Here is a 22,194-nt window from a genome sequence, read left to right on the forward strand (position 1 = left end):
TGGCTCAAGGAAAGATTGGCTGCCTGACCCTTCCACTAGTACAAGGCTGAGGAACAAAGGCCTGGCTCAGAAGCACTATATGGGAAAGAGTACAAAACGCCTAAAGAAAGCCCTTGTCAGAACAGTCTAAAGAAAATGTACCTCCTCCCCAAGAAAGAAGAAGAAAGAGGGCAGAGGAGACAAGCTCTTACCAAGCTTGGTTCTTCAGTTTCCTCAGTTCTTTTGTTGCCCATGTAGCAAGGGTTTTTGCTTTGTTAGTCTTCGATCTCCGTCCTTCAGTTAACAGTTCATGGATCATTGGCCTAGCTTCTACTAATTTCAGTACATCCTTCCCAAATGCTGTACACAAGTCCCTGTGCAAAGTAAACACACCTGAAAATGGGCTCCTGGCCCTACAACAAGATCTTGTTTAGAACCTTCCGAACCAGTGCTAAGCTAGCTATGGGTTTCTTGGTATTTACCTACTTTTTAAAGCTGGAAGAAAATTTAAAGATAAGTAAGTCTAACACCTGCCCTCAACAGATTAAAAAAATGAGGTCTAAAAAAGTAGAATAACTTACCCAAGGTTCCACAGCTAATTCATGGTAAAATGAGAACTAGACTCCAGGTCTTTGAGCTGCTCAAAACCAATGTTCTTTCTTCTAATGATACCTCAGAAACCCTCAGTAGAGGAGGCTAAACAGAGGCAATTTGTTGACCAACATCAGAATAGGGGATGGACATAGATCTGATGCTGCTTCTATTATCTCTGAGAGCTCACTTCATAAGAGTTTGGTGGGGAGAAATTAGAAATCTGGAGGGTCTGAAATGAGATTAGAGCTAAATTCTGGAATGAATTATTATCTGAGAACTCAAAACAGGACATGATGGGTTCTATTAAAGAAAGAAATCCCCTCTGTACCAAAAAGGTGGGTAATTGCCATCCAGGCTACTCTCAATATTCTTCACTACACGTCTTCTCATTTTCCGGACACATTCTATTCAGCTATCAGAAGCAGGGTATAACCTACCCGATCAGTCCAGCAGCACAAGCCACTACTCCGTCTGTATGATCCTCATCTCCAGCAATGTGGTCAATGAAAGACAGAATAAATTCTACTCTGGGTTGTACCAGCATCACATCCGCTATAAAAGAAAGAGGTCTGATGAGGTTGTCCCACATTTGGCAGGACTATATACCCTGTTTACACCCTGTTTCAAAACTCCCAAATACTCTACTCCCATCACGCAGGTTTTGGGCTGGAGAACTAGTTGCATACAGTTATACCAAATTGTTCTTCCTCAGATTAAGATGTCATTCTTCAAGTCAACAGAAGAGGCAGATACTCCTATTCTTATAAGCAGATATATATATGGGTAGAAACACAAATGGAACCTTTCCTCTAAGCCTGTAATATCAAAGGAGTGAAGTACAAATATTTCCCCAATCAATAACAAAAACATCAGTTGATAGAGGAAATCTAATGCCCCCAATCCTTCAATTCAGATGCATGGTGGGGGTTAGGGAAGTCCCACTCAGTGTTGGCACATATGCAAACAGCAGCAACAGCCTTGCTGGATCCCATCCCTTGCAATGCTCAAGAAATGTGAAGCAAGGTAGCTGAAGAAGCAGGGATCAGAAGAGTCTGTATCCTCCCTCAAAGCTACTCCCTTCATTAGAGCACTGTTCCTCCTTCTCCTCTTCTTTTAAGCAATAGGTGTTAGTTTACAAGTAAACTACACAATGAACACACAGCCCATTTGGCTAAGTGCACACTGGACTAAGTCAACTGGGTTGTATACTCAACGGTGTACGTTCTCCTGGTCTCCCTTCAATCCCTGGACAATTCCAGTATAGGCTTCCAAGCAGCCTTCCCTTAGCTCATTCAGATAATCCACCATGTCATAGTCTGACTGTAAGAGAAAAAGAACAGAATCTCCATCATATCGATGGCCTTTAGTTGTAATATTTGTCAAAAGTCCTGCTCCTCCAGTCAGGGCTGGACTTAAAGATAGCTTTAAACTTACCTTGTCCACCTGGGCTTGGGAGGCCTGCTGAAGAGTATTCAATACAACCTCTAGATATTTTTTAAACTCTCCACCAATAGCAAGGGCAATATCACCAAACACTGACAGAATCTGTGGCTTCACAGACCTGTGGACATTTTCATTCTGACAAGGAGAAAAAAAAAAATTTAGTTCTGTCCAAAGATTCAAAAAGCTTTTTAAAATAACCAACTACTGATATGTTTGGTATAAACCTTAAGGAACATACACAAAAATTAGCAATGCTTACCTCTAGATAGAGAGATTATATATTTACTCTTCCTTTGTACTTTACTGGTCCCCACCTGCCCCACTCAAGTTCCATGCATTGACCATGCGTTCCTTTAATTAACTTCACATTCTTAGGTTAGAATCATCTTGCGAAAATGAACAATTCCCTTCATAAGCCCACAGCCAACATTCTGGGGCATATACATTCCCTGTCACGGATCTTGATGTTTAACTATCTTTCTAACCAATGGTAAATTAGATTGTGTGTATAGACACTCACCCCCAAGTTCTCCAGTAAGAGCTGCATCACCTCATCACAGAAAGGTAAGATGTTGGATTGCAGGGCACGGCATAAGTCTCCCACTAAGCCCACAGCCGCCAAACAAACCTGCCAAGAATCAAGAAAATGACCTCTAGAACAGAAAAGCCTGCCTGCAGGGGTAAGGCATGATTTTTTACCTAGCTACTGGTCCTTTATCACTTGAACCTAGAGTCAAAGAAGAAAAGACCCTTCCTCTCTCACATTAGTTCATTTTTTAACAACCAATATGGCAGGAAGAGAACTAGGACTATCTAATCTATCATTAAGAAAGGACAGAAAAGACAATATTCACCAGGGATGGTGGTGGCAGAGGCGGATGGTTTACTGAAAACAAAACAAAACAAAACTCCTTCTTAGGGTGCTACTCTGATGTGTCTAATATCCTGTCCTTCACTGACTATTTCTAGTTCAGACACTCAGGGCAACAAAGTAGCTCAACCCTTGGGGTGATACACAGGGAAATACTACCTGGGCTACAGGATCCAGACTTTTGTACTACAATGACTACCAAGTATAAATGAGAATATAAATGTATTATTGTGAAAAGCACAGCTTACCTGGTACTCAGCATAATTTTTCAATCCAATGCCCAGGAAGGGTTTAAAGGCCTCCATGTACTTTAAGAATTCACCACCCAACACTGTAAAGAAACAAACTATTAGCACCACAGGATATCACAGAAGAGAACAAAAATAACCACCCTAGCTCTCCCAAAATGTATGCACTCCAGTCAAAAGTTAGGTAGAATGTGAGTTAATTACAGATTCTATCACAAAGACTTAGGGCTGCCTTGGACAAGCCAAATTCATAACTGCTAAAAGGGCCTAACTCTTATACCCTGGAGATAATGCCAAATCTCCAAAGAGTGGGATTTCACTCTGGCTGAAACTACCAAGTGGTACGGCCCTCAAGGAATGCCAAGGTTAATTATGAATTGCCTGAGCTAGTGATATTGCCTCTTGTCCATCTCTTCATCTGATTATAACATGTCCTCTTTGGAAGCCAGCTATTTTTTTGGCCTCGCCGGGCAGCTTGTGGGATCTCAGTTCCAACCAGGGATTGAACCTGAGACCACCAGGGAACTCCTGGAAGCCAGCTTGGTCTCTAGCCAATTCCATCAAGGACTTACTTAATAAGCCAGTCAAGAAAAGCTGTCTGGGTTTCATATCCAAATCAGCCACTCCAGGAACCAAAATCAACTTCTGTGCCCTGCCAGGGTAATCACATGTTGCCAGACCAGTTGCACATAGGCTCCTTATGCTAGAAATGGGTCTGCCTTAATAATACACCTTACAGGGCTTCCCTGGTGGCGCAGTGGCTGGGAATCTGCCTGCCAGTGCGGGGGACATGGGTTTGGGCCCTGGTCCGGGAGGATCCCACATGCCGTGAAGTGGCTGGGCCCGTGAGCCACAGCTGCTGGGCCTACGCGCCTCACTGCAGAGCCCGTGCTCTGAAGCAGGAGAGGCCATTGCAGTGGGAAGCCCACGCCGCAGCGAGGACTGGCCCCCGCTTGCCGCAGCTGGGGAGGGGCCCACGTGCATCAACGAAGACCCAACGCAGCCAATAAAATAAATAAATAAATAAATAATTCTTAAAAAAAAAAAAAAAATACACCTTACAAACCACCACTGAAGAAGCATTCCAGGTTTCTGAAGTGCTCTTTAATGTGCTTTTAATGGCCTTTCAAGGAGCCTTAAGTCAGATATGGCTTCCCCAAAGCAATTCTGCATAGTTAGACATGTAACACCCAGAAAATCAATTAATTCCTAGAACTCGATGTTTCATTCCATTCCATACCAGGCACCATATTGCGTCAACCTGAATCCAAAGCATTACAACCCAAACCAGAAGGCACCAAGTGCCAGGAAAGAAAATAGAAACCTTTACTTCCTCCATGCTTTACAGGAGCCAAACCTCAATAAAGCAAGTAGACTTTAGGGGAAAGAAGAACCTGATGAATTTGAGGTAGGTAACAGTTCCCTCCACCCCCAGAAAGGTTGCCAATCTGAGTTGCAAATTGGCTCCCCATTCACTTCAAGGAGAGTGGCAAGGCAGTTATACACAAATTTACACTTATGTTCAATCCAGCTCTGAACTGACTCAATACCCCAATAAGTGAGAAGACGGGACTATGCTTTTTTGCAGTCAAAAATTCTTCATGGCCATTGATACTCTTGCATTCTAAAGACATTCCCTGCCCAATTTTGGCTCACTGACCTTCCACCAGTGTGCTAACTGCCATTAGGGCATCCTCTTGCACTCCCCCAGACCCAGCTGTGCTTTGGAACATCCTTAACAGGGAAGCCATGACCACATCAGAGATCTGCAAAGCATCTTGATGTTGCACTTTCCGGAGAACATTCTGTGAAATGAATAAGAGTTCAGAATCTGTTGATTCCAAACCCTTCAATCAGAACACCATACTTTTTTTTTTTAAATCAATTAAGTCCCTAGAATTCTTTTTTTTTTTTTTTGGCGGGGGGGGGAAGGCTTTTTATGCTCAGAAGTTTTGACAGTGCAAATCATCTACAATGAAACATACATTTAAATATCTCATCTATTTCCCAATTCAGAACAAATACAAGATGATCTTCCATAGTGCAAAAAGTCATCTCCTCTGTGTTTTATTTAAGTCTGACAAATCCTTGTCAGCAGCCTCCATAATCTAGTTGTACTGGAATGGCAGTTAAATTATTTCAGCTTTGAATAAGGACACGTCATATTAGAGTTCTTACTCATAAAACAAAAGAGCAACCCTTTCTATAGCCTAACCCATTTACAGATGATGGTCAAGAAACTATCTTGATAAACTGAAACCCATCTGACTTTTCCCAATTCAATATTCGTCAAACCTCCCTCCCTACCCTTTAATTTGTTTCAACTAATGTTACTGGATCAGGAAAGACCTCTTAACAGTCATGTTTTAAAAAATTAAGTTTGGAGTAAAAAAGAGAACGGAGTCATAGGTAAGATGACCTAGTCAGCATCACTCAATTCTAAAACCTAGTACCCACCTAAGCACTAGACAAGTTCCAAGGTTTTCCTGTTCTTGGATAAAAAAGGGAATAGCTCCTCAGCCACGCCATGACTCCAGTCACGAGCAAGGAGTTAACAGTTTAATTTTCCCAGTCTCTCCTCAGAAAAAGTCTACTGTGAACACCAAATACTATAAATTATAATAAAGTTTCCAACAGCAATTGTTTCAAAAGATGATGGTAAAAACACAAGGCTGTATTTTTAGCTCAGTGAACCATAGCTGGGAACCAAATCTGACTGGGCTACACTTGAACAACCCAATGAAAACCAGACTAAAAGTTGCTAATACAAAATAGCTGCACAGCTGGGAGGACCATCACAAATGGAGTAGTTTCCTTCCCTACACTGTACAAAAGACAAACCGCATTTTTACGGACAGACAAGAAAGGAAAATGGGAAATTACTCTCCTAATCAATCAGACTAAGGCCTTTTGAGAAGAGCTTCTGACCACCATCATCTATAACATCATCTTCAGAGTTCTGTGTGTACATGAACTTGTCATCCTGAGATATGATTCTCTTCCCTGGAGCTATTAAGTGATAAGGCACCATCATACCTGAAGAGTTGCGCAGAGTAAAGACTGAAGGTCATTGAACTGGATCCTATCCGATGTGCTCTGGATATGCGACTACAAGAAAAAGAAGATCATGTTCTGAATAAACACCTTCTGAAAGGGCTTTAAACTCCCTCAATGCTTCCATTTTTGCTGGGTTTGCCAGGACCACTAAATAATCTTTACTGGTGCCAATGCAGGAAAGTAAATAAGCTTATATACGTACATGGTGTTACACATGTATGAATAAACTGTAGCAAGCAATACAATTTTAAGTTGCAACAATTTTTGTATAAGCCTTATATCTTTCTGAGAACATATATGCTTAAGCACTGAAAAAAAGAGAACAGCCTTGAAACTAGAGCTCTGTGTTAAGTACCACACCCTTCCCACCAGGAACCAGGAACGCCCTCAGTCTCACCTCCATCTGGAGCACCTGCTGTAGTCGTTCCATGATGACTAGAGTCGTTTTCTGAACTGCAGGGTAACAATCCTTGGCACTGTTTTTCACAATTTCCATCAGAGATTCATACGCAGAACTCCTCAGGTTGTTCTGGTGTCCATCAGGTCTGTAAGGAACAGACAGCAAAAATCGTAAAGCCTTAACGGAGAAAGGACAGAGAAGTCATTATAATATAGAAACTCTCTCACTGAAAATAACCCAGAAACCGATATGGTTGCAGACTTGATCTGAGTTTGGCAAACACAATACAGCCTGGAACCAAATTTTCAATCTCTGAGCCAATGACTACGTTCAATATGGTTTCCAGACCTGTTTAAACTTTAGAATGGCCCTTTTGGAAATGGGCTAAAATTGTAGGAAAAATAGTTAAAAATGCTGAAGAACCCATGTGGATAATTGAAGAGGCTGCACAAGTAGCTATGAAAAAGACAACTTGGGAATTCCCTGGCGGTCCAGCGGTTAGGACTCCGTACTCTCACTGCCAAGGACCTGGGGTTCAACCCCTGGTCGGGGAACTAAGATCCCACAAGCCACGTGGTGTGGTCAGACAAAAAAAAAAAAAAAAAGATATATCAATTGTCTTCATTCATCTGCGAGATGAAGAAATGAACTAGTTAAGCATGAAGAACTGATATCCAGCCCTCTTCCTAATGGTTTCTTTTGAGCATGGCTTTAGGTATAGCTTACACAAAATCACAATAATTAAAGGTTGTCCCCAACTTATAACCCCTTCAAACTACATTTCCAAAGGTCATTTATAAAACAACTGTATTTAATGCCAAGTTCCTCACCCAATATCATAAATGGTGTTTAGTAATCTGGTATGGCAACTAAATTCATAATGAGAGCTACTATTTCTCTTATACCATAATCAAATACTCCTATTAACTGTAGACACTGCAAAATGAAGGCACCTCTCTAGGTCAACTACTCTCTACCTGTAGAGAAATGAGATTATTTTCTGACCTTAGTTATAAACCGTACAATTCTAAGGTAGTCGAAAGTCTACATTTCTTTCCTCACTCTTATTTAAACAATCTAGAACAGGATTCTTTTAATTTCTCCTATTGCAATGTTTCTATGATTAGGTTAAACAGTCCCTACACAAGAGGCAAAAGGAGTTGGATGCAAAGACACCACTCATTTCACTCATTTCTGTGTAGTATCAGTTACCTGTCTGTGGTCTCCAAGAGCTTCTGAACTATGAGTTCAAAAGAAGAAGATAAGCAATAGGTAGCTGGTTCTTCCTGATCATCAGCTACATCTGCAGCTTCATAAGCAGCTTCAGCCAGACTGGAGAAAGCCTTAAACCCAGACAGAGTAAATATTAATTAAACTTCAAAAGAATCCCACTCCAGGATTACCTCATTTTCCCTTAAGATACCTTGGGCAGAGTTCCTTTCCAACTGATCTAAGAATAAACCAATGGCAGTGAATCCTCAATTCTTCCTATCCAGGTCATCTCAAGACAACTTAACATGTACAGCTACCCTTAAAATTAAATAAACGTATGTATGTACGTATGTTTCTTTATATTTTGTTTCTGCTGCCTAATAATCTACACACAACTCTCTAAGCAGCAGAGTATTTTCACCTACCACGAATGCCTGCCACTTCATTTCTTCTCTTTCCATTCACAGAAAGCCTCTTTGTCCCACTCCTTCCTTATTTTACCTTCCTCCCCCAAACCCCAAAGGTCCCTAACAAACTACATTCAGCCTATACTGACTCAACACTGAGCTGCCTACCTTCCTTCCCTCATACCCCCTTCTCAGCAATGGTTACTTTTCATGGCCAGCAACTCTCTACCTTAATCAAAATTTCTTGTCCCCAAGCAACTGAAGAAAAAAACCCAAGTCCAGATAGTTTTCCCGCTGGCTTAACATGACTCTTCTAAATGGCTCGGGAACCAGTCACCATGAGACAACAGTTCCCACTGGGTCATGCAGCTCACATCTCCCCCACATTTTAATTGAAGAAATTAGAAAGGAGATGCTATTCAGAAAAAGCCTTCTAGTGAGGTAGACCCATTTCTCTCCCACACCTCCTACTTCCTCGCCAATGGCTTGGCCAACCTCCTTATCTCACCAGGAAGAAAATCCCTCACCCAGCACACATTTGAAGCCACTCTGGGTTCAGCACTGAGGCCCTCAATCAGACACTGCAGCAGGGGAGTCAAGTAGACATCATTGATGGCAGCTTCGGGAAGCAGTTCACAGATTCTCCCCACAGTCCATGCAGTTGTGTCTCGAACAACTACACTGGGGTCTTTCATTAATTCTATTAAGGTGGGCATAGCCTGAAAATACAACAGTTATTGGCAAAGCAAAACAAAGATTAAAGTTCATGCTGACTGATACCTCAGAAGAGGAAATACTGATGTTTGGAATTTAACTCAAAGTATCAAGATGGTTTTGTCATTTTATAAGACATGCTTATCAAATATCCAACAATATAATAAAAGTAACTGGAAAAGTGAAAAAGTCCTCCTCTCTTCACCAAATCCCAATACACAGTTTTATTAAGAGTTTGGTATGAATACTTGCAGCAATCTTTATTGAATTACTCAGGCAGAGATCCCAGGATGAAGCTGTGATGGCATTTAGCTATTCCTGAACGGTTGAGGTCTATATACGCTAAGCTCAATTAAAATGTACTCTTGGGCTTCCCTGGTGGTGCAGTGGTTGAGAATCCGCCTTCCAATGTAGGGGACACGGGTTCAGTCCCTGGTCTGGGAAGATCCCACATATCGCGGAGCAACTAAGCCCGTGCGCCACAACTACTGAAGCCTGCGTGCCTAGATCCCATGCACCACAACAGGAGAAGCCACGGCAATGAGAAGCCCGCGCACCGCAACGAAGAGTAGCCCCTGCTCACCACAACTAGAGAAAGCCCACGTGTAGCAACGAAGACCCAATGCAGCCAAAAATAAATTTAAAAAAAATATGGAGACTTGTTTATGATATAGCGTTTAGTGAAAAAACAAGTTTTAAAACTGTTTGTACAGTAAAATCTCCATCCTGTTGCACATACATGCACACTGTTATCACTGGGCAATGGGATTAAAGGTAGCTTTTTCTTTTTGGCCTTTTCTGCATTTTTCAAGTCATATGATTTTTGTAATAAAAAAAGAAATATATTTTATGCCTCATTGACAGCGAATAGCTATCCACAAGTAATCTTTGTGGATAACTATTTACAGCTTTGTTTTTAAAATAAAGGCAAGGGCTTCCCTGGTGGCGCAGTGGTTGGGAGTCCGCCTGCCGATGCAGGGGACACGGGTTCATGCCCCGGTCCGAGAAGATCCCATGTGCTGCGGAGCAGCTGGGCCCGTGAGCCATGGCCGCTGAGCCTGCGCGTCCGGAGTCTGTGCTCCGCAATGGGAGAGGCCACAACAGTGAGAGGCCGGCGTACCGCAAAAAAATAAAAAAAACAAAGGCAAATCTTCAAGCAAAAAGTTTAAATAAACAATAAATATCCCACTTTCCACCCACAAACTCCCTCAGCTTCACCTGTATAACTAGTGGTTTGAGCTGATTGGGCTCTGGTCCTTCCAAGATACAGCCGAAAGCCATCACTGCTGCATCCCGGTACCGCCAATCAGGGTTCTTGATGTGTTCCTTGATGAAGGGGAGGACATGCGGGACAATGTCATCTTCACAGCAGGTGGCCAGGAGCATGAGGCACACCCCAGCTGCTTTGCAGGGGTTCCAGTCGTCGTCATCATCATTTTCATCCTAGTGAAAGAATGTGGCATTAATTAAGTTTTTGTTCAAAGAATCACTTTAACTCAAAAGGTCCTCTGACTACTCTCAAATATCATTACAACTTAAGTTTTGGGGAAGTAAATAAAATATAAAACCTTCATATCTTTATCCCTTCCACAAAGATTCATCACAGCACAGCCTTTGTTAAACAAGATGTAGATAGAGGGAAGATACTTCTTAGCACTATACAATGAGATGAACAAACTCCAACTATATGCAATAAGGATGAATCTTGAACACATAAAGTAAAAAGCAGGGCAAAAGAATATATGCTACTTGATTCTAGTTATATAAAGTTCAAAATCAGTCAAAATCTATGCAGTGAAAGGTGAGGGAGGAGTTAATGACCAGGAAGAAGACACTGGGGGGATGGGGGTGGGGAGTGTGGTTCTGGTGTGCTAGTAATTATTATTTCAGTAAAAAGTTAAAAAAGATTCCATTCAGATCTCCCTTGAAACTAGAATTCAAGGTATATCCTTCTTATTGTGGCTGTTCACACCAGAGTAATTTAAGGTAGGCTGCTTATGCAACTTCAGAAAATTATATACCTAAAGAATGATTTGTTCCCAAAATGAGAAAAGCACAACAAAAATATACAAAAGTGAAAATACTAAGGTCAAAGATAGAAAAACAACAACTGTAAAACTAAAAGATGAGATGAAAATTTAAGGGAACACCGAGTCCATTTCAAACTAAGTGTATCTCTATTTATCTTTCAAGATCGCTCTATTAAGAGTCATGTACTTCCCTAAAAACAAATTACATTCCTGTGTACGAAGAAATTTTGCAGTGCTCAAAGTTACAGCGTTGTTTCCTCAAAGCACTTCCAGCTCTTTGATAATATTTCACATGCACCAGAAGAGATGAGGTGACAGAAAGAATCTTTCCAAACACCATACCAAGAAAAACTGTGATGCATGAAGCTGAAAGGGAACAATGGCAACCAAGATACACTTCTTATAAGATAATTTCTCTACTTACTCATTAAACCCACATCCCTCATGAAGTCTTGCTACAGTTATTTTGTCAGGCTGATCAAAAACTACTCAGAGCCTAGAGGATCTTACTGATCCAGCTCAGCTCTTCCCGAGGCATCTATAACAGAACATCAACTAGTTCAAGAGCTGCTGAGTTCCTTCGTGGCAACTGTTCCACAGCAAACCAACCGTTAACAAGGCTTCACAGCTCACCTGGCTAGATTTGGAAGGTAACTCACCTGTTTAGTTAGTGTCTGTGTGAGGATTGGAACCAGGTATTGTAGTGCTCCCTTGGCATAAAACTTGCTGGTGTGCTCAGGGGGCCGTCCTTGTTCTGCTGCCTGAGGAGAAACATAAAGCAAATTCTGGACAGCAGCAAACAAGCTATGATACTAAAGGCATACAGTGAGAGCTGCCCACAGGTCTGTACAGAAATACATGGAGCACATGGTAACATGCAGTGTGTGTGCTCTTTGGAGGCGCTCATTTTTGGGCTACTTCAATGAGATTCTTTTAGGCCATACATATAATCTACCTTAAAGGACCAAGGCAACCTTAAGAGTTATATTCTTTATTCACTAAGTGACCTCTGGATGAAGAGATGTATGAAGCTTACATAAAGATGCCAAAGATTGTGCTTTTTGTAGGACATAAAGACAATCAAGGTTGGAAACAAAGCTTGAATTCGAATTTGCGAGTGCAGGATTAACCCCTTTCTCTGTATCTAATTCCTTCACCAGAGTTAGTAAGCTATCAATTATACATCCCATGCTTGCATTAGGCCTTCCAAAAGAAAATAATTCAGCATCAGATGTCACCTGGTTAAAATGCGACTTCCTGCTGCCCCCTTGTGTTCACAGTACTAGTATTTTCAACAAATCCTGACTGGTAAAAACAGGAGATGCTTCATTCCTGATCCGTCTCCCTCATGAGGGCCTTTGGCTAGCAGAAAACCCCAAATCTCTACAAATGGAGATACCCTCTAAGCCCGGTCATAATAAAGCTCTCCCAGAGGAAAAATAATATCCACAAAAGAGGTTAAGTCCCAAAGCCCAGTCAGAATGACAGCTCTCCCACCACATGGACTCTCCCAGGCTCACCTCTGAAGCTTCAATGGCCAAGTCCATTTCCTCATCACAGACATTGGACCAGAATTCTATCCCTTGTAGGGCCACCTCATCAATATCACTTTTCATTGCTTCAATTGTGATCTTAAGAGAGAAAACACAACACCCCAGGTCCCAAATAAGTGCTGGTTCAAGTTCGACCCCTCCTATAATCACAGATACTCAAGTTTCAAAAATGTATATTTATGAAAGCTAGGTCTGAAATGAAAGGTAGGAAAAAGAGATTTTTAAAATATACTCTTCTTATTAGTACAAAGGTAGCACAAGTTTTCTTGGCACACTGCTGATGAACTTAAATCTAATACGCAGACTCAGGGAATTTCCTTGATTTCACAACATTAAATAATTACAGAACTGACGAAACATCAACTAAGAATAATGGACTTTTGCAATCAGCTCTATGCTCAACTACATAAAATAAAAATACTTACTGCAAAAAGAGCAGGACCCATATATGTCTCCATGTACTGATAATATAAGGACATTATCTTCACCAGATTCTGTAAGGCAGCCACTCGTACCTTTTGCAAACATCAGATTAAACAGTTTACTATTTAGTTTAATAACAATGCAATCTGACAAAGGGAAATAACCACTTCACTCAAATGGGTTAATAATCTATAGTGTCAATTGAAGTGTATTTCTTTTCCTTCTTTTTTACTTTAAAGATATCTGTGGAACCCCTGGCAGGACTAAACTCACTAACGCCCTCAGACTGGATGTTACTCCCACCGGCTTCAAGGGTCAAGGTTTAGGTTACTGCAATAGGAAAGCTGTTTCAACGGCTACAATGGAAAACAATCACTTGAACAACCTACAGCAATTAAATAGCAAGGCTGGGCTTCCCTGGTGGCGCAGTGGTTGAGAGTCCGCCTGCCGACGCAGGGGACGTGGGTTCGTGCCCCAGTCTGGGAAGATCCCACATGCCGTGGAGCGGCTGGGCCCGTGAGCCATGGCTGCTGAGCCTGCGCGTCCGGAGCCTGTGCTCCGCAGTGGGAGAGGCCACAACAGTGAGAGGCCCGCGTGGCGGGGAAAAAAAAAAAAAACAGCAAGGCTGATCAAAAACCATTTCTCCCTTAAATCTTTTTTAAGAAGGTGACAACTTCCATCATGTTAGCTTTCCAAGGACTATTCTTCCCTCTTCTCCAATTCAGTGAAGAAAAATTCTTATTTAATAACAGTATTAGTCAAACCTATTTCTGAAGTCACCAGATTCCAACATTTCAAACTACTATGCTAGAGTTAGCATTTCCTAGGAAAGACAGAAGACAAATTTTTCACATGACCTCTCACTTACCCTTGTATCTGGACACTGTGTGGCTTCACAGACCACCTGCATAATAAAGTGCCTTTCGGACTGCAAAAGAATAAAAATAAAGAAAATGAGAAGAGTATAAACCACATATATGAAGATTACTAGACTATCCCTTCAAAGAAAACTCTCACTCCCTCAGGGACCCACACAACCCTGGACCAATCAAGCAGGTTTTCCCGACACAGTAATGGGACTATGAAGGCTCTACAGAGTTTGCCCCCAGTGTCTACTATATGACCTGCCCTCTAAGGAGGTCCTGAATCTTTTAATCCCCCAAATGACCTTCACTAACAAGACTTGAGGAAGGAAGCAGACAGGAAAATGTAGGTCACAGGATTGAAATAAAGATGGCTAAAACAAAACAAAAAACCCCCCTACAATTAGGAAAACCCCCTTCCTTGTATTTAAAATTTAAGAGAGGGACTTCCCTGGTGGTCCAGTGGCTAAGACTCCGTGCTCCCAATGCAGGGGGCCCAGCTTCAATCCCTGGTCAGGGAACTAGATCACGCATGCCGCAAGTAATATCCCACATGCCGCAACTAAGACCCGATGCAACCAAATAAATAAATAAATATTTTTTAAAAATTAAAAATAAAAAAAAATAAAATTTAAGGGAATTCAAACAAACCCAGATCAAATGTGGTAAGATACAGGAGAAGACTAATGAACTACATTTTCCAAGCAATTAGAATTGCAGTTTGCTTTCGTTTCTTAGACCTCCCTACTCTGTCCACTCTAAGGCCAAGAAAAGGCAAAAAGCCCAACTAAAGCATCAACAAACGTGCAAAAATGCTTTCAGACTTTCAGTCGATTGCTTTCACCCAGCAATCGACTTCTGGATATATATCCAAAAGAACTGAAAACGACTTCTCAAAGATATATTTGTACACCCATGTATACAGCAACACTATTAACAACAGTCACAAGGTGGAAGGAAGCAAAACAAATGCCCATCAACCAACGAATATAATGGAATTATTATTCAGCCTTAAAAAGAGAATTCTGACACATACTATAACATGCATGAACCCAAGACATTATGCTAAGTGAAATAAGCCAGTCACAAAAAGACAATTCAAATACTGCATGATTCTACTAACATAAACTGTCTAGAATAAACAAACTCATAGAATCAGAAAGTATAAAGGTGGTTGCCAGGGATTGTAAAGGGGAAAATGGCGAGTTAATATAATTTCAGTTTTGCAAGATGAAAAAGTTCTGGAGATTGGCTGCAAAACAATGTGCATATACTTAACACTACTGAGCTTTACACTTAAAAATGGTTAAGATGGCAAACTTCATTTTATTGTACATTTTAACACAACTACAAATAAATAATAGGGGGAAATACTTTCAGGCAAAATAAACTTTATTTATTAATTTTCAAAAGCACTTTCCTAAGGAAGTATGAAACAGCCCAATTTGCATATTTAAAAAAAATCCCAAAGCATACTCACACTTTGGACTGCAAAAGGGAAAACCTAAACCTAGAAACATTTTAGATCACATTATTCCCAAAAGCCTGATGAGAAATGGCAAACACCTACTCCATGGTCGTTTCACACAACACAAATCTTAACTAGATGGGAAATAAATGCTTCTAAAGAAGATGGTACCTTCTAAGTCATAAACTTAAAACAAAACAAAACTTTCATTTAACTCTCACGCCTCACCCTCTGAACCTACACCTTTTAATCAAGAGACACTTACCTCTTTGTCAAAGTTTGCTTTGGTGAACTCCAGTGAGTTCAGGAGTGCATTAGTAGCCGCTAGCTTCACATTATTACTAGGCTCTTCTTTCCTCATCCCCTGGATTATGGCAGTCAGAATCTCATTGGATTTATCCTGTAGCTGCTCTGGGTCCTGAAACAGCAGAGAAGTGCAGTGAATATAATAATTGAGCTCATGACTAATCAGCAGTCCTTTCAACTGTAAAATCTATTTGAGAGAGTATCATGAGACTTTCCTGATCTTTTCCCACACATTTCCATTTAGGGACAAACCACCTGCAAAATATCCCAGGGTCTGGTAGTCCAAAATTGAACTGAAACAAGTTAAACTCATCAACTTCATCTCTGCTTCTTAGCATAATGACTCTGGGCATGAAGTAATGCTGGCTTTTTTTTTCCCCTTCTGTGCAAATGGAGATGGCAGTCTGGTGTTTTTTTCCAGGCCATCTGTACCAACTGAAGTAAAGCTTCAGAACATCTGAGGACCAAGGATCAACACCTGGGCACATCTATGGAGTCTAAGTCCAGGTCAAGTGCTGTGGACTTCTTTGCTTCATCAAATCTGTATATCAAAACAGACACCAAGAGTAGTAACCTCAGCAGCAACAACAGTCCTAGGAGGGCTGCATTTAACATACTGTGTTGTGGCTCCAGTGGTTAAACCACTACAGCAAAAGCTGGCAAACTGTTTCTGTAAAATAGTAACTGAAAAAGTAACACAGCATCCTTGGTACATTGAGGATCTTCAGAAAGCGATCAGATCAAGGAGAGGAGAGAATATCTATGCTCCTCCATACAGGGATTTCCATCTTGAGTTTGTAAACCTTAAGTCTCTTTCCTTTAGGGCATGCTTAGCAATATGAGGATAAATTAACTATCTAAATATAGAAGTCTAAAATAACAAATAAAGCAGCCCTACTTTCAAAACACTCTGCAATAGCTTGGTTTTCTTCATGATGATAAAGAATAATTCTAATACCATGCATGTTACAACCAGATGGAATCAGAGGTATATAAGTTAGATACAGCACTTACTATATCTTGGCAAATGTAACCAATAGCTTCCAATGTCGACTCTTTCATGTGCTCTGTGCTGTTGGGGTTTGTGACATTGGCCACCAGCTGAGGAATGAGTTCTGGCCATTGGTTCACTGGGATCTCTGCACAAGCAATACCAGCCACACACTGCGAGGCAGAACTAGGCCGGTAAGTTTCTGTGCCCAAAGTCTGCAAAACCTGTACGCAGGTACACACACAAAAAGACAAAAGATATCAATTTTAATACTACTTAAATATATTTTGCCTACCAGCATACCTCTTACATCAGTCTCTGAATTTTCTATAATACAGAAAAGTAGGAAAAGGCATATACAGTATAGGCCACCTGTTGGGAAAACAGCCAGCCTCAATACCAACAGCAGCACAATCAACACTGCCCCAGAGGCTAGAAATGAAACCAATTATCTCCTACTTCCAAATGGAATCTCCAAAGCCAGATACCTCACCTCAGTGTTCAACACAAGGTGAGAAAGTAGCAAAGGCATAGGTACAGATAAAGAATGAAGCCACAACTGACCCTGGGTTAATCATTACCACGATCAGCTAATTCTGTCAATGAACTCACTAAGAATCACCAGTCCACTCAAAAGGCAAACAGTTAACTGTTCCTGGCATGAACGCAGGACAAAGAGTAGCTGCCAGATATCCAGGCCAGCTCTGCTGACTAGGTCAGGTCACTTAGTATCCTGCTTTGTAGCTAATAATAATGAAATCCCCATCCTTCCCCCTTATACGGTATATCATCAGCCCTGCCCACTCCCAACAGCTCTACCCAATAACAGTTCTGATTGATTCTAAATGAAGGTTTTGCTCCCTAGGGCTACCAGAGCTAGACTGGACTTTAAGAAAGACTGTTATGGGGAAGGGGGCAGGGAGCAGGGATGAGATGAATTGTCCAAAAGGGCAGGGGTTGAACAGGTATTAATCCAAGTCTGACTAAGAAATCCAGGGTGCCTTTATACTGTATTGCACCATCTCCTAGTACATACGTGAATCCCATTCTATCTTTAGCTTTTCTCCTTTAAATTGCTTCTAGAAGACCATTAATTAATATTACTTGAGGTGATTTAGAGACTACAAATGTCTAAATCCTGACTACTGAAAGTTATTTTTTTAAAACTAGGGGTGACCCTAATGATAATAGTCAATTATCAGAAATAAGAGGAGTAAGAAATTAGCTCTCAACTGTGTCCAGACCCACATTTTAAAAAATAACCACCAGCACTGAAAAAGTATTACCAGATGTGCTATGAAAGGGAAAAAAACCCAAGATAACTGCTATTTTTTTCATGCATGAAAGCTCAATAATGTCTATACAAATTCTTACTCAAAAATTTTAAATTTGGTGTTAAGATTGATGTGCCCCCCTCCAAAGTCAACTACAGTTCCAATCATGTCTTCTCTCATTTACTATTGTGTAATTTGAGGAAAACGAGAAATTGAATGAATACAGTTAAGTACCAAGATTTCCAGTGATTATGGGACTTCCCTGGTGGTCCAGTGGTTAAGACTCCACCCTTCCACTGCAGGGGCATGGGTTCAATCCCTGGGTGGGGAACTAAGATGCCGCATGCCACACAGCGAGGCCAAAATACAAAAACAAACAAACAACAACAAAAGATTTCCAGTGATTAATGGAATAAACTTCATTTATATCAAATTACTGAAAGAAGGATTAAAATGTTATTATATAAGGAAACCCAATGTGGACAGAAATAGCTCTACATATTCCAAAGAAGATTCAAAATAAGTTGGCTTTTGTAACCTAGTTTCCTGTCATGAGTTCCTCCATGCAAGAGTGAAGAGGGAAGGAGGTACATAATTAGAAAGAGAAGTTACTGCCGTAAAGAGCACTAATTTACCTAATGCTGACACCCAGAACCAGGAAACAGAAGATTGATGTGCAGAACCACGACTAGCACAAGTACAGACGCAGAAATCCCCCCACTGGTTTCTCCTCAAATACCAAGGACCAACTGATGACTGCACAGATGTTTGACTTACTACTCTCTGTGCCTTATCCACGTAACACAGGCCACTAAAGAACCCAATTAAAAAAAAAAAAAAAGCATATACGTCCACATATTCTGAGTTCTTTGCTGTAGCAAGAATTATGGATTTCTAATTCACCAAGCAAATCACAAGAACTCCATAACGCAGCGTAACAAGTGACATTCAATTTTCCTCAAAAAAATAAATAAAAACTAAAAATCCATCAGCTCACTTTTTAAACACCTTGACAAAAAGCCAGATGTCTCTAGAAGTTTCTCATTATTTGCTAAGTAGATAAAATCATGATTAATGTCATAATCTTATTTCACAAACTCTTTGGGCTTGAAAGCCCAGGAGATCATTTAATTCCCCTTCTGACTCCACACAGTGCCATGCCTAAATCACCAAACAATGGAACTATCTACAGCAGAAGTTCAGCAAGAGCTAAGTGTTAGTTAACTAAGCTCTAAATCACTTGGATAAAGACAGTTTGAGAAAGAAGACTTGTATCAAATACATTTTTTACCTTCAAGTTAAGTTTAGATCCCAGACATCTATTGCACTGTCAGCTCCTTCCCATGTAGATGACCAAAGAACTGACACTCCCCAGGCTAGTGTGACCAAAAGGAGATGAAAGCTACTTACATAATTTTTGACTTCCCGTCGAGCATTAGCATCAATAGCAAGCCACCTCTGCTGGTACTGTGTCTTGATATCTGGATCTTTAGATGTCAAAGAATTCTTGATTTGTAGACCAGCTGCAACTCTGGCAACCTGACTGTTTCCTGGATTTGCCAGCACTCTGGACAGTTCCACAAGGAAAGTGGGCTGTTAAGATGTGAATGAATAATACCTCTTAGGAATTTTACCAATTGGGAATAGCACCAAAAAACAGGGGAAAACCTAAAATTTTTAGGACATATAATATTTCGGAAAATGCCAAAATATCTACTTCAAGATTCCTATAAAAATGTTATTTGGTACATGAGGAAGTCATCCATCTTCTCACACAGACTCAGCATTTAACAAGGAGTTACAGGTTTTCCTATCAACATCAACTAAGAGTGCCCAAATCTTCACATCAGATCCCCCAGAATTAAAGTAAGCTTGACAATCTGGTAGAGGATTCTTCTTCATACCTAGAACAAAACCCGGTACTCAGTAATTTGTATTTGTTAAATGAATATGTTATGACAGGGTAGAAAGTAAAATTGTTACTTTTAAAATTTAGATTAAAAAAAATCTTGGTCCAAAAAGAATGACACCCAGGGTGGCTTTTGATCTCAGGGAAGCAGGTTATAAGAGAGGGAAGTACTTCTAAATGTAAAACATAGACTTAGGAGGCTAGTGTTCTCTAGTTTAGTTTTCAGTGTTTCAGCAAAATAACAGTGAAAAAAGATATATAAGGGAAAAGTGATAACAAATATTTAGAAATAGGGGGCAACTGAAAAGATAAAAATGTCAAGGAAAATGACTTCATGTTTAATAGGCAAGAGTTAACACACTAAAAGTGTGTTATTAACAATTCCTTGAGTTGTTCCTATTCTTGAGTTGTTTAAACATTACTGTAGATTCTTGAAAAGTATACTCAATCTTTTGTACTGCTCAGGTCCCCAATTTGGTTTAAAAATTTGGTTTAAAAATTTTAACACACACTAGTCTTCCCTGCAAGAAGCTCTCTCCAATGGAAAAGCTAACAGGAAAAACTAAAAGCAAATAGTTTACCACTAACAAATCCTCCAACCACAGTGGGAAATAATTCTTAAAGGTTTTATTAATTATATACCACTAAAGAATGTTAGGAATGTTGGGAATAAGATAAAATGTTAGGAATAAGAGAAAAGGCTCCTTGCATATTTAGCAAAAGAAGAAAAGAGGAATATATACCAAATGGAAATATTATCAGTCTATACTAGTGGATAAAAATCTTTTCTATGGAAAATTAAGGATAAAAAGATTAGTAGTAAAAACTAACACATGGAAAGGCAAAAAACCCCACAAAAAACACGAAAACTCCACAAAACACAAAAAACCCAAAAACCATTCAAAGGCAGTTTGTATAAAATAAAAATACACCTTGTCACTTTTTTTTCTTGCGTTATTTTGCCTAAGTAACACAAAAGAACACATCTGGTTACAGTGAACTATTACCTTTAAAAGATGTCTAGTATCATTCACCCTTCTCTCTGCTCCCCATCCCCCCAACAGGAGGGAATCCAAAGAGGAACATTACTGGCACATAGGTTGTTTCAACCAATACATCTCACAATTTTATACAGAGATCCAGTCTCTAGGGGACTTAACATTCATTTGTTCTGTATCCTTTAAATTTGAAAATATGAAAAACGAGGAACTTTCCTCTGGAAACAGGCCCGATCTCAAGGATGAGCCTCAGCCTGTTATCTGGGTGCAGATTTAGTCTCTACTGATTCGGGGGTACGCGGGGGGGGAAATACAAAAACCCGGGTGAGAAATACCCAGTCAAAAAAGGGAGAAACACTGCCGGAAATGGGTTAAGAGGCATTCGGGTGCAGGCCTGGCCATGAGCACAGACCAAGGGAGACTGGAAACCGTAGAGCTCTGGGAAGTACGCGAACAATCACAGGGGCCACGGGACAGGAAGGAGAAGCCGGCCCCGGTACGAATAAGGCGGGCGGCAGGGTTCGTAGCTTCCACATGGCCCCTAGGCCCGGCTCCCCCACCCCCACCCTTGCTGAACACGCAGCGCCGCGCAACCTAACCTCCCCTCCCTCCCTCTTTCTCCCTCCTGCTGCACCGCCGCCCTCAGGCTGCACGCCGATTGGGTGGCAGTCACCCCGGCGCGCCGCGCCATTGGCCAGATGCCGGGCCCGGGGCGGGACACACCCACCGGCTTCCCGATGGCGGGGTTAGGTTGGACGGGGGGGGGAGGGGGACGGGATGGGGCGGGGTGGGTTCCCGAGGCCTGGGCCTCCAGGAGGGCGGGAAGGCCCGCATGCAGGGGATGGGGAGACGGCGGGATGGGGGACGGCGGGGTGGCACGCACCAGGTTCTCCACGGCCGCACGCTCCAGGAACTTCTGCGCCGCTTCCAGTTCCAGCCGATCTGGGGGGGAAGGAAAGTGGGAAAGGGGACAGGGTCAGAGGGGCCAGGGCTTCCCCTCCCCCCACCCAATCACCTCAGTTCGACCCCCGGCCCCCGCGTCCTACCGGGAGACACGGTCTTCTCGAGGATGGTGATAAGCTCCATGGCGGAGGCGGTGGCGGCGACTCCTCTTAGGACGACGGCCCGGCCTCTCGGGCGGCGGCTCTAACTGGGGATGGGGGTTGGGGGTCGGGTGGGTAGGGAGGGTGGGGTGGGGGGCGGGGGTCACCACAAGCCCATTCACCGGCTCCCTCTTGGTAGTCGCTCCAGCTCCCCTTCCTTCCTCCTTTCCGTCTTTCCTCCCTCCTAATTTGCTACTGGCGGCGGCGGCAGCTGCTCCTCTGACGGCGGGGGAGGGACCCCGGGGGCAGCTCAGAGCGCGGCTGGTGCTCGGGTGGCGGAGGGAGAAAGAAGGGAAGGGAGGCTGTGAGTTAACGGCGGCTCGCAGGGAGGGAGAGAGGGGGAGGGAGGAA

The 22,194-nt window shown here is 41.8% G+C and overlaps 1 protein-coding gene across 1 annotated transcript in view; it reads right to left on the reverse strand.

Annotated features, from left to right (window-relative positions):
• Positions 1-22,092, reverse strand: part of KPNB1 (karyopherin subunit beta 1) — a 25,601-nt gene extending 3,509 nt beyond the window's left edge. The window contains exons 1-21 of the mRNA XM_019924966.3: positions 21,787-22,092; positions 21,624-21,682; positions 19,244-19,426; positions 16,583-16,783; positions 15,528-15,680; positions 13,800-13,859; positions 12,934-13,023; positions 12,476-12,586; positions 11,615-11,716; positions 10,144-10,368; positions 8,739-8,930; positions 7,805-7,935; positions 6,590-6,737; positions 6,172-6,243; positions 4,796-4,940; positions 3,136-3,218; positions 2,537-2,644; positions 2,008-2,151; positions 1,788-1,893; positions 1,011-1,125; positions 192-353 (exon numbers count right to left, since the gene is read on the reverse strand). Coding sequence (XP_019780525.1) covers positions 192-353; positions 1,011-1,125; positions 1,788-1,893; positions 2,008-2,151; positions 2,537-2,644; positions 3,136-3,218; positions 4,796-4,940; positions 6,172-6,243; positions 6,590-6,737; positions 7,805-7,935; positions 8,739-8,930; positions 10,144-10,368; positions 11,615-11,716; positions 12,476-12,586; positions 12,934-13,023; positions 13,800-13,859; positions 15,528-15,680; positions 16,583-16,783; positions 19,244-19,426; positions 21,624-21,682; positions 21,787-21,826 — 2,630 coding nt within the window. The 5' untranslated portion in view covers positions 21,827-22,092. The remainder of the gene's footprint in view (positions 1-191; positions 354-1,010; positions 1,126-1,787; positions 1,894-2,007; positions 2,152-2,536; positions 2,645-3,135; positions 3,219-4,795; positions 4,941-6,171; positions 6,244-6,589; positions 6,738-7,804; positions 7,936-8,738; positions 8,931-10,143; positions 10,369-11,614; positions 11,717-12,475; positions 12,587-12,933; positions 13,024-13,799; positions 13,860-15,527; positions 15,681-16,582; positions 16,784-19,243; positions 19,427-21,623; positions 21,683-21,786) is intronic.
• Positions 22,093-22,194: the final 102 nt, after the last annotated feature.

The sequence above is a fragment of the Tursiops truncatus genome, chromosome 20 (genome assembly GCF_011762595.2).
Source record: "Tursiops truncatus isolate mTurTru1 chromosome 20, mTurTru1.mat.Y, whole genome shotgun sequence".
In the NCBI taxonomy this organism is placed as follows: domain Eukaryota; kingdom Metazoa; phylum Chordata; class Mammalia; order Artiodactyla; family Delphinidae; genus Tursiops; species Tursiops truncatus.